This window comes from Notamacropus eugenii, chromosome 4, assembly GCF_028372415.1.
Source record: "Notamacropus eugenii isolate mMacEug1 chromosome 4, mMacEug1.pri_v2, whole genome shotgun sequence".
In the NCBI taxonomy this organism is placed as follows: Eukaryota; Metazoa; Chordata; class Mammalia; order Diprotodontia; family Macropodidae; genus Notamacropus; species Notamacropus eugenii.
The window spans coordinates 69,720,813-69,731,955 of NC_092875.1; the positions used below are offsets into that span (position 1 = coordinate 69,720,813).

Here is an 11,143-nt window from a genome sequence, read left to right on the forward strand (position 1 = left end):
TTCCAGTTTTCTTACACCTTATCTTGTGCTCTTCAGTCCAATGACACCAGCATCCTGTTTGATGATGGAGCTTAAGAAACTCCACCTCCTTACTTGGAGGCATTTTCCCTGGCTCTCTCTCATGCCTGGAATGTTCTCCCCCTTCACATCCCCCTCCTGGTTTCCCTGGCTTCCTTCAAGTCCCAGCTAAAATCCCACCCTCTACAAAGACTCCTTAATGCTAATGCCTTCCCTCTGTCATTTATTTCCTATTTATCCCATATATAGCTTGTTTATACATAGTTGAGTGCATGTTCTCTATCTTGTTGGACCATAAGCTCCTAGAGGACTTTTGCCTGTCTTTTTTTTTTTATTGTACCTTTGGTGCTTAACATATTGCATGGCACACAGTAGGCACTTAATAAATGTTTGTTATCGTTATCATTCTCAGAAGAGGATCAAGGACATTATTCGAGTGATGTCTTGACTTGTTTATTGACTAACAGACATCTGTGAGTAAAACCCTCAAGGAAAATGAGTCAACACTTGATGAACAGATCACAGAGAGTATGGAACAAAGAAACACTATTCCTGAGTGGTTGAAAGGAGAAATAAGAACTGTGAAAACAAAATGTATGGCAGAAATAATTGGCAGAAGAGAAAAAACTTGAATCCACCGTGGCAAGTCTCATCAAAGAAACAAAAGGGATTATAACTGGTTGGGAATGCAAATGAATGAAGTCAAGGACAATCGGGAAGAAGAGAAGCAAAAAGAAAGAATTTTCAGAGAAAGCATGATCTTCATGCAAGCAAAACACTGACCTTAAAGACAGGATGCATAGAGACAACCTAAATCAGTCAAGGAAAATTTATGAAATGCCTACTCTGTATCCAGCGCTGTGCTGAGTGTAGGGATCTTAAAGATCATAGGTCTCCCAAGGATGGGTTACTGTTTCACTTTTTAAGTTTCTGTTAATACATGCTTCTTAATCTTTTGCTTTAAATTTTTCTTTTGTTGTGGAGGTGGTAAGTAGTTGGAACTACTTTTTATATTGTGTATTTCTAGAAAAGACCTTTTAGTACCTTTTGGTGGAACCCCAAGAACGAGCCAGACAAGTTTTAAAGGGTTTTTCTCAGACTTCTACTCCCGTATGGGGAAAATGAGCCAGAGACAGAAACAAGAGCCTGATGCCCTTGCTTTGAGATCAGCCTCTTTAAGGACACAAACCTGAAGTCAGAGGTGGAACCCCTTACTGTGACAAGGGCATTCCTTAAAGATAATGGGGATAATAGGATAGCATTAATTTTTTTATTTTTGGGGTTTTTTTAGCTGCCATGATGCCATTGACTCAAACTGAACTTGTGGCACACTAATACCTGCAGATCTTTTTTGAGTGAACTATTTCTCCATCCTATATTTGTGAAATTGATTTTTTTGGAAGGAATATTGGAAGAAAACTATTAAGTGCCTGCTATGTGTCAGGCACTGTACTTAGAGCTTTACATTTATTATCTCACTTGATCACAATATCTCTGGGAGGCAGGTGTCGTTATAATTCTCATTTTACAGATGAGGAAAATGAGGCAGAAACTTGTCCAGGGTCACACAGCTAAGTAACTGTCTCAGACTGGATTTGAACTCAGATCTTGCTGATTCCAGGGCTACTGTGCCACACTTAAATATGCTTGACATTTCTCCTTATTAAATGTCAGCTTACTGGGTTCAGCCTATCATACTAACCTATTGAGTTTCTTGTGAATCTAGACAGGGGTAGGGGCTGTAACCTGCGAAGAAAGTGTTGCATAGGTCTCCTTCTAAGATCCTTGTTCCCCTAAGGCTTACAGTCATGGAACAAGGGTCCTCCATCTCCATGGAGGGTTGAGTAGTGGGCTGAGTACTCTGTGCACACATGTAAAGTACACATGAACACTGTGCATGCTTTAGAATGTATTGGAGAAACATGTGGGTTCATGTGTACATAGGCATGCCCATGTAACTGGGACTCTTTTGAGGGGATGGGTTGGTAGGTGGGGATCTCCACACCCTTTGCCTTTTGCTGGAGGGGATTTGGGAGGTCAACTTAAACCTTTCTCTGACACTGATGGAGAAAGTTGAGCCCCTCTAAGTCAAGAAGGCTGAGGAAAGGCTCTATCCACCTGACTAGTGTTGGAAATAGAAGACCCCAGGGTCTCTATCCCCAGCATCCTTGAGGTCTCAGGACCAGGATGCAAGGGAAATTTCTCCAGACACAGAACCTGGTGCTTGTAAATCTTTATTTTTCACCAAACCCTGTATTATATAGTATTTTACAATCAATGCTGGACTCTGCCTTCTAGCCCCCATGTCCCCTCACCCACCCAGACCCATGCCACCCCAGGAGCAGTGCTCCAAGTCCCAACTCCACCCTCCCCTTCCTCCCCTCCCCACCATATTCTATTTACAGTTATCCCTTTGATAGAGTCCACTGTGTTCCCTCCCACCCCGTCAGGAGGTTTGGTATCACCCCTTTCCTCCATGCCGCTACAGGCCCTAAGGGTTAGGGAGGCCAGTGGTTGAAGCAAATTCCCCTCCCCAGTCTTCTTCTTTGTCCCCTACCCAATCCTTTACCATCTCCTGGTCCCCTGGGCAACAGGTCTGCCCATAGCATGAATACCTGATTCTGAGCCCTGAGCACCAAGAGAGAGAGTCTCCCTGGGCCAGGGAGAGCAAGCCAGTGGATAGTGGCTGGGCTTCAGGCCACCAGGGTGGGTTCTTAGTCCTTAAACCGGCGGCCAGCTGGGATCTTCTTGTAGTAACTCTCAGCCTCAGCTTCTCCGTGCCCATCCCTTTCGGACAGTGCTAGGCTGCCAGGCTTGTGCCGAAGAGTAGACTCTCTGCTGGCGGGTCCCAGCACCCCTTCGCCTGGGGTCGGCATCCCCTCTCCTGTGGCCAGGTTGACAGTGGCCACACCGGTGAAACGTGGTGGTTCATCCTGGTCCATGTCACTGATGGAAGATCCAGGGGACACACCAGGGGCCTTGCTGGCCCGGAAGCTGCCCCCAGACCGGTAATCACGGCCTGCCAGCTCCCCCAGCTCATAGGTGTCACTCCCAAGCTCAGCACCTTTAGCCCCAGCAGCTGCCTTCCACTCCCAGGGCCCGTTGCCAGAGGAGAGGTGCACAACGGGGTGGTGGGGGGCATGTGCATCAATGGTGACTATGCTGCCACTGTCACGCTCAGAGGGCGAGCGGTATTGGGAGGAGTCAGAGCTGGCACTTGAGGATGAAGCTGTTTCAGCTGCCTTTGGGCCCGGCGGACCCCCAGGCCCTATGCCTGGTGCCTTGGACATAGCAATGACCTGCAGGAGCCGGGGTGGATTGGCTACGCGTGGTGGGGCTGTGACAGAGGCTCCCCCTTTCTCGGCCATCATGAGCCACTTGGCCCGAACGGCTGAACTGCTCTTAGGGGAGAGGCTGGCGCTTGCTGGGCTACTGGCTGTGGCCTGACTTTCCTCAGGGATATGTACTAATGGAGGGGCACCAGCCCGTGGTGGCAGGAGTACCCGGGGCCCCAGCCCTGCCCTCTCAGCCCCAGCCCGGGCCTGTACGGTTGGGTACAAGGAAGGTGGGATGGGCCCTCCCTCCTCCTCTTCTTCCTCTTCCTCCTCCTCCTCTTCCTCTTCTTCCTCTTCTTCCTCAGCCATGGGCTCTGCAGCCCCTCGGAGATGGCCTGGTCCAACCTCCTCAGCCAGAGCCAGGGCCCGTCCCCCCTCCAGCGACTTTTGCTTCCATTCAGTGATGAGCTGCTTGGAACGAGAGGCATCCAGGGGCACATGGATGGTCATGTGGCGCCGGGCAGGATCATCCAGAGATGGGGTGTTGACCCGGGGCAGGGTGTTGCTGAAGGTGACCATGTTCTCTTTGCCCATGGGACTCCGAGGGGCCAGGAGGTCTACATCGACACTGGCTCTCTTGAGACTGCCCAGCGATGTCTTTTCCCGGGGCACAGGCCGAGGCATGCCTTCTAGTCGGGTCTGTGGGGTCAGCTCATCTGTGCTGACTGACTTGTTCTGATGGTAGACTGAGTCATGGCCTCTCTGGGTCAGAGCCCGTAGGGCATCTTTGGCTGGTGGTGGGGCCAGGGGCTTCTCCAGTGGGGCCCGGAAGTTACCCACTGCATGGCATGCCTGTGGAATACAGAGCAAGTGCCAAATTTTGGGGGGGCTCCATGAGGGCAGGTTTGTGTCTTCCCCTCAGACAAGGGCAGGACCATGTCTTCTCCTTCTCCTTCCCACCCCTTCCTCCCAGACTTACCAGATAGGCAGCAATGCCAGCGCCGATGAGGAAGCCGCTATAGACGTCACTGGGGTGGCTTCGGTGCTGTGTGATCTGGGTGAGGCCGCAGACCCCGGCAGCAATAGCAAAGGCAAAGACTAGGATAGGTTTGAGAAGCTTGGTGCTATCTGAGATGATGGAGTTAAAGTACATCTGTGTGGAGAGATGCTTGTCAGAGCTGGCCCTCCAGAAGCCTGGGGGACAACAGGCCCATGAGCCATGGACCCTCACTCCCAGATGTGCACACCTGTGCACCAACATGCAGAGGATGCTGGCAGGGGCCAGAGGGCTGGGAGGATAGGGTGGTGGTTGGGCAGAAGCCCTGTGCATTCAGGGGTAAATGGTTGGTGGGTCCCTTTGGAAGGGGGGCAGGTCAGGGGCTAGAGAGGGGTACATGGGTGTTGGGGGAGAATACGAGATTTCATGCGGATGGGAATTGAGGCTGATATACCTGATACCAGGAGACTCACTCACCGACACATACACAGCTGCGAAAGCCGAAAGGGTAGCATGCTGGGATGGGAAGGTCTTCCTGCCAAGTGAGTCAGTACCCACATCAGGCTCCCACATTCCCCTTTCCCCAGTCCCTACATCTGCAACCCAAAGAGACTGACCCACATGGCCTTGGAGGTTCATTTCAGTTTGAAATCTAAGATCCTATGATTTGCAGAGTTTTGGATGGCCAGTCAAGAGCCCTGGGTTCTAGTCCTGGCTCTGCCCCTGACTTCCTGTGAGCTCAGTGAAGCACCGTGGCCTTTCCAAGCCTCAGTTCTTCATCTATAAAATGGAAAACTGGGCTTGCTCATCTCTAGGGACCTTCCCAGTTTGGCCTGTCTTTGTTCTGAGCTCGTGATAGGAACATAGATTTGAAACTGGAAAGACTGTTCTGAAACAGAATGTCTGAGCTAGAAGAGACTTAGAGGTCCATCTGATTGGACCTCCTAAATTTACAGGAAAGTGAGGCCTAGGGCAGGGAAGTGATTTGCCCAAGTTTACCCAGGTACCCAAGTGACAGAAACAGAATCTGAATCTAGGTTCTCTGATTGCAAATTTAGAAAATCCCACTGCCCCCTTCCCATTTTCTTTGTTGTACTATGTTATCTTAAAGGTTCTTTGAAATCACATCATAAGGTGCAGTGGAAAGAACACTGAGTTTAGAGTAGAAGACCTGTATTCCAATTCTGACACCAGTACTTAATACCTGTGTGAGCCATTTCACTTTTCTTGGGTCTTAGCTTCTTCATCTATAAAATGAAAGGATTTCAAGGTCCCCTTTCAGGTCTGACATTCTATTTTCAAAGGCCCCTTTCCACTCCAAACCCCATAGTTCAGAAGGACATGTGACTTCATCTCTTTAGGGATTGGTTCAGAGTTACACAGCTGAAAAGTGTAAGATCTTGGCTCCCAGACCAGCACTCTCTTCCCTTTGCCAAGCTCTCTCTTAAAGCCTGAGATATCAAAATAAATATACACAGAGTAGGTTGGGTTTATACCCTCTGCCAGAGAGTAAGGTCCAATCAAATGAGATTTAAAGTCAAGCAGTACTGGCTCCCTGCTCTTGGGGCACAGATGGCCCCTGGCTCGCAGGCCCCACCCCCCCAGGGCAGCAGCTCACCTGGCAGAGAGGATAGCGTGGGTATCCTGGCCAGAACAGATGTCCTGGGTGATGTAAGGGTTGGCATCACAGGAGATGCCTAGCAAGGTATAATTGGGCTTGCAGACCGTCAAGAAGAAGGGGGCATGGTAGCCTGTAGCCAACTGGATGATGTCAGTGACCAGTGCTGTGGCACACAGGCCAAATACATGGACACCTGTGGAAGGAGGAGGGAAGAGTTGGAGGAGGGAAGGGTCAGAGGGTTTGCGTGTGAATCCCACATTGTCCCAAGAAGCTGTCCCTATGTCCATTCAGACCCAGGAGGAAGGAGGCAAATGGAGAAAGGGAGAAAAGTCACAGGAATGTGGTATGGCTAAACCAAGGGCGATCAGAAATCTAGTCGTGACCCCGTATGTGCTGGGGTGCCTCTCTCAGAGGTGATAGGGAGGGAAAGAGGGAATAAGCATTTATTCAGCACCTATTATGTTGCAGGTACTGTGCTGAACTCTTCACAAAAATTATCTCTTCTGATCCCTACAACAACCTTGGGAGGTAGGTTGAGAAGAGTTGCTGGAGTACGGATCTCAGGGTACGGATGTGAGGGGGGAGTGACCTTGGCTCGTTGGACAAGGGCTAACTCTGGCTTTTGCCACCAGGACTCCCCTGCCTGCATCCTCACCTACAAAGCGAACGGTCCGGCGCAGGAAAGAATTGAAGTTGCAGCCCCCAGCATTGATGCTGCCCTCTGCGCTGGTGCGGCCCTTCAATTTGGACTGGAGACAGTACACGATGCCTTCCCCAACCATGATCTGCGCCAGGGAAGAGGGTAGGGGCAAGCCTCAGCTGGCAGACTCTTCCCCAGCCCTTCCCAGCTCCTTCCACTGAGTCCCATCAGGTGTGAGGAAAGGGAAGGTGATCCCTTCCTTTCCAGGTTAAAACCCTCAAATGAAAGAAAATTTCCTTCTTCAAATTCTCCCAGAGCACTTTGTCTGGATCTCTCCTGGTTTGTGAACATATTGAATCCTGTACCTCTTCCTTTCTCATCATTTCCCCTCCTATGAAAAGTTAGGGTTTTTAAAAAATTTTTTTCCCTTTTAAAATTTTTCTATTCCATTCATTTAAAACAGTGCCCTGCACCTAGCAGGCACTAACAGTCTTCGGTCAAGTTATGTTGTTGAATCTCTAAAAGGAAAATTGGACTCGATGATTCCTAAGTTTTTTGTTTTTTCCCAGCTCTGACACTATAAGGACTTTCTCAGCTTTGAATTTCTATGTCCTCAGGTATTCTAGAACCCTGACGTTCTCAGTTCTACGACAACCCTTTCCAGATTTGAATTCTGTGGATGGTGTTCTAAGGTCCCTTTAAGCTCTGTTATTTCTGTGTTCTAAGGTCTTTTCCAGCTTTGACATTATGTGTTCTGAAGCTCCTTCTAATTCTGACATTCTGCATTCTAAGGGCTCTCCCATCTTTGGACATTCTGCATTCCATGGCTCTTCTCAGCTTTAAAATTCAATGTACTATATTTTAAGGTCCCTTCTAGCTTTGACATTCTATATCCTAAAGTCTACTGAAGCTTTGATATTTTATGCTCCATGTTATAAGGTTCTGTTTAGCTCTGACACTCTACTGGGGATGGGGAACATGTGGCCTTCTAGGTCCTTGGGTGTGGCCAAGTTCTATAGAACAAATCTTTTTATTAAGGGGATTTGTTCTGTGAAGTTTGGACCTAGAGGGCCACATGTGGCCTGGAGGCTGCAAGTTCCCCACCCTGCATGTGATAAGGTCTCTCCCCTGTCTGATATTCTCTCCTCCAAGCTCTGGTATCTATTAGTTAATTAACCACCAAGGGCTCTAGGTACACTTACATGTTGCCTTCATAGGTATGTGGTTCTTACCTCTCTACAGGGACCGGTGGGCAACAGAACTGGGTATTCTAGAGAGGTTGTATGAGTAGCCCACTGTCACACATTGGAGTCAAAGGACAAGTGGATGCTAGAACTGAAGTCTCTCATGTCCAAGTTCAGCTGTGCTCCAGTCTCCATCCTGCCAGTCTCTAATCCTCCCAATCCCACCCCACCACAGGATATCCTCAAGACTCACAGATGCCGCTGGGGCAGCAAAGGCCAGGCTTAGGAGCATGAGCAGCGGGATGAGCTCCTCACTGGTTTCCACGTAGGGCATGGACAAGGTCCGGTCGTAGCACTGGAAGCCCACCTTGGCTGGCTTGAAGAGGTCGGTCAGTTCCAGGAAGTACAGGGTCACAATGGAGGAGGCGACAATGGGGAGCTGGTAGATTGGGAAAGAGAGAGGGCTTGGGGTGGGGAAGCTCTAGATCCAGGTTCTAATGCGTAGATTCACTCTAGTCCCTCCATTCTCTCTCTACCAACATCCCAGCCCCTTCCCCCTGCCTTTACCTTCCACTGGGAAACACCATAGACAGGATCTGGTCCACACGAGAAATCCTGTCTCATACATCTACTTCTACATCTCATTATCTCATTAGATCTCCTTTGATCCACACACAAACCCTGGGAGGGAGATGCTATTGTCATCCTCATTTTACAGGTAAAGAAACTGAGGCATAGCTTAAGTGACTTGCCTAAGATCATACAGCTATGCAGTGTCTGAATCTGGACTTGATTTTTGTCTCCAGGTCCAGCAGTTTATCCACTGGGCCACCTCTCTGTTTCAGGGATACAGTATTTGTAAAGTGTTTTGTAAACCGTGAAGCACCATATAAATGATAGCTAGTATTCTTATTGTTGTTTTATTATTATCATTATTATTAATGCATGTGCCTGTGAGGCCCCAGGTACCCTCCCGTCTGTGTTCCCTCTCCCTCTCTGTCCATCCCAACACATGCCCTTCTATTCTACTGAAGCTAGTTTTCTCCCCGTCTTTCACACTGTGGGCTCCTTGGTGTTTTTTTTTAACCTCTCCTGGCCAAATCTGAGCTCAGAGAAGGGAGAAATTCTGGTGGTCAGGGCAGACTTCCTCACACAGGGCTCACACAGGACAGAGGTGCTCACTAAGGACATGGCATTCTCTAAACTGGACCTTTCTATTTTCTCCAATGGCATTGTTCAAGGATTAATTTTTATAATGAAGACCAACCGGTAAACTCTTAACATGTCCTTAAAGCCTGGTTTAAATCAGAAATCCTTACATGACTCTGGTCATGTCACTTGGCATCTAAGTTTCAATTTCCTCACCTGTAAAAAGTACATGTCGGGGGAGGAGTTACACTCTATGACCTCTGAGGTCATTCCCAGGTCTAAAGCCTGAGACCCTTTTATTCCATGATCTGACTGATCCAGCTGCTGATCTCCCCTCTCCTCATTCTGGCAACTGACTGGGTTACTTGTCTTGCCTCCCATTCCTCTGAGGATGTGGTCCTGCTCCTCTCGATCACAAGCATCCTGACAATCTTTCTGGGGAACTGAAGGCCAAATCCTGTGGTGAGTGCCTGGCCACCCTGATGATGTCTGGCTGCCTGCTGGCTGACCTGCCTGACACCACCATTTGTCTGGTTTCCAGGGCCACTACCAGCTAACTAAGTGCTCTGACAGATTTTCTTTCCACCTGCTGGAACATCAGATCTTAGAGGCCTTGGAGATGCTGGAGAACAAAAGACCTCTAAACTAGGGACTTGGGACACCTGGCTTGTAATTCCAGTTCTGCCTCTCACTTGCGTGGGCATGTCCCTTTCTGTTTGTGGACCTCAGTTTCTTTCTCTGTAAGGGGGTTAAACTTCCAAACATTTTTTGGTCCACGTTCTAAGGTCCTTCCCCACTTTTCCATTCTGTGTTCTAAGGTCCCTCCCAGTTCTGACAATCCATATTCTAAAGGCCCTTCCAGTTCAGACATTCTGTGTTCTAAGGTCCTTCCGAGCTCTGAAATTCTGTGTTCTATGTTCTAAAGCCCCTTCTGGCTTTGATATTCCATATTTTATGCTTCAAGGACCCCTTACAACTGCTCTTTTGCAGGAGGAATGGCTGCCTGGGTGGGGTTGCAGTGGCCCCTTGCTGGTCTGAGTCTATCTATCAGTCCCCAAGTCCCATCACCTCCACGAAGTAGAAACACGGTAGGAGTGTCATGCTGTCCTTTGGACCCTTGGCCTTCTCCTTGGCTGAAAGCATGATGTTCTGGGGGCTAGGGTCAGGGCAGTCGGATCAAGGCCCCAAGGCTGCACAGGAAAGAAAAGGGTGAATGTGTGGCCTCCTCCAGGGGACCCAGGAAATGTATGCATGCATGTATGCATATGTGTGTGTGTGTGTGTGTGGGGGGGGGGGACTAGACTGAGTGGATGGTGATGGCAGGCAGGGCAAGGCCTGCTTCTCTGGCCCCATCCCATCTCCTGTTTAGGGATGCCCCATTTTGGGGAGGCATCTCAGAACTGGGAGGGTGAAACCTCAGAAAAGGTTTGATGCATGCCTACCCCAACCTGGCCCAGTTTTGCGGGGGATGGTATGGATGATGGGAGAGGTCCTAGAGCAGCGGGCTAGCAGGGTAGAGGGGGCGATTAGGTATGTGGGAGGATCAGGAGGGTGAGAAGCCCCACGGCATCCCCAAGCAGAGGGCTCTGAGGGAAGGGAGCGGGAGCAGGGGGAGGGATTGGGATGGGAGGGCGTAGCGTCCCATCCCGCGGACCTGCATCGTCGCTGACCTGCCTCCTCGGGTCTCCCCACTTACCTCGGGGGCTCCGCAGGGACCGGCGGGGCCCTCCCAGTCTAGAGGCGGTGGCGGCGGTGGCAGCCGGGAGTTGGAGCTGGAGCTGAAGCTGGAGCCCGAACTGGAGCTCGAGCTGGAGCCCGAGCTGGAGCCCGAGCCCGAGCCCGAGCCGGAGCGCAGACAAAGCGCCCCTCCCCGGCGCGGCCCCTCGGTCCCCGCGCCCCGCGCAGCCCCGCGCAGCCGCTGCGCATCCCAGCCCCGGCGTGCCGCGGGCCTCCGGGATGGGCCCGAGAGACAGGGACACAGGCAGAGGCAGAGGCAGAGGCAGAGGCAGGGGCAGGCGCGGCGGGGCCGGTGGCGGCGGCTGCGGGAGCCCGGAGGAGGGGCTGCGAGCGGTGGAGGCGAATGCGGCGCGGTCGGGGCGGGGCCAGGCTGCGAGCGCCAGGCTGCTGCGGGGCGCGGGGGCCGGGGGGCTCCCTCGGGGGGTGTGGCCGAGCCGTCCCGAGCCCGGCGCCGTCCCAGCTCGCGAGTACCGCGCCCCTGTCTCCGGATGGGGCTGCCCCTAGCTCTGGGCCCCCGCCGCG

The 11,143-nt window shown here is 51.0% G+C and overlaps 1 protein-coding gene across 2 annotated transcripts; it reads right to left on the reverse strand.

Moving 5' to 3' along the window:
• Nucleotides 1-2,236: 2,236 nt before the first annotated feature.
• PLPPR3 (phospholipid phosphatase related 3) lies at nt 2,237-10,921 on the reverse strand. 2 transcript variants are annotated; one of them, XM_072601743.1, is made up of 9 exons: nt 10,581-10,690; nt 9,953-10,074; nt 8,303-8,416; nt 7,989-8,174; nt 6,567-6,696; nt 5,909-6,104; nt 4,768-4,825; nt 4,273-4,446; nt 2,237-4,145 (listed from the first exon to the last, which is right to left on the reverse strand). In XM_072601743.1, the coding sequence occupies exons 2-9, from the start codon at nt 10,025-10,027 to the stop codon at nt 2,733-2,735; spliced, it is 2,346 nt and encodes a 781-aa protein (XP_072457844.1). In that variant the 5' UTR covers nt 10,028-10,074; nt 10,581-10,690; the 3' UTR covers nt 2,237-2,732. The 2 variants fall into 2 exon arrangements, with proteins under 2 accessions (XP_072457844.1, XP_072457845.1); XM_072601744.1 differs by lacking the exon at nt 8,303-8,416 and having other exon boundaries at nt 10,581-10,921.
• Between the last annotated feature and the right edge of the window lie 222 nt (nt 10,922-11,143).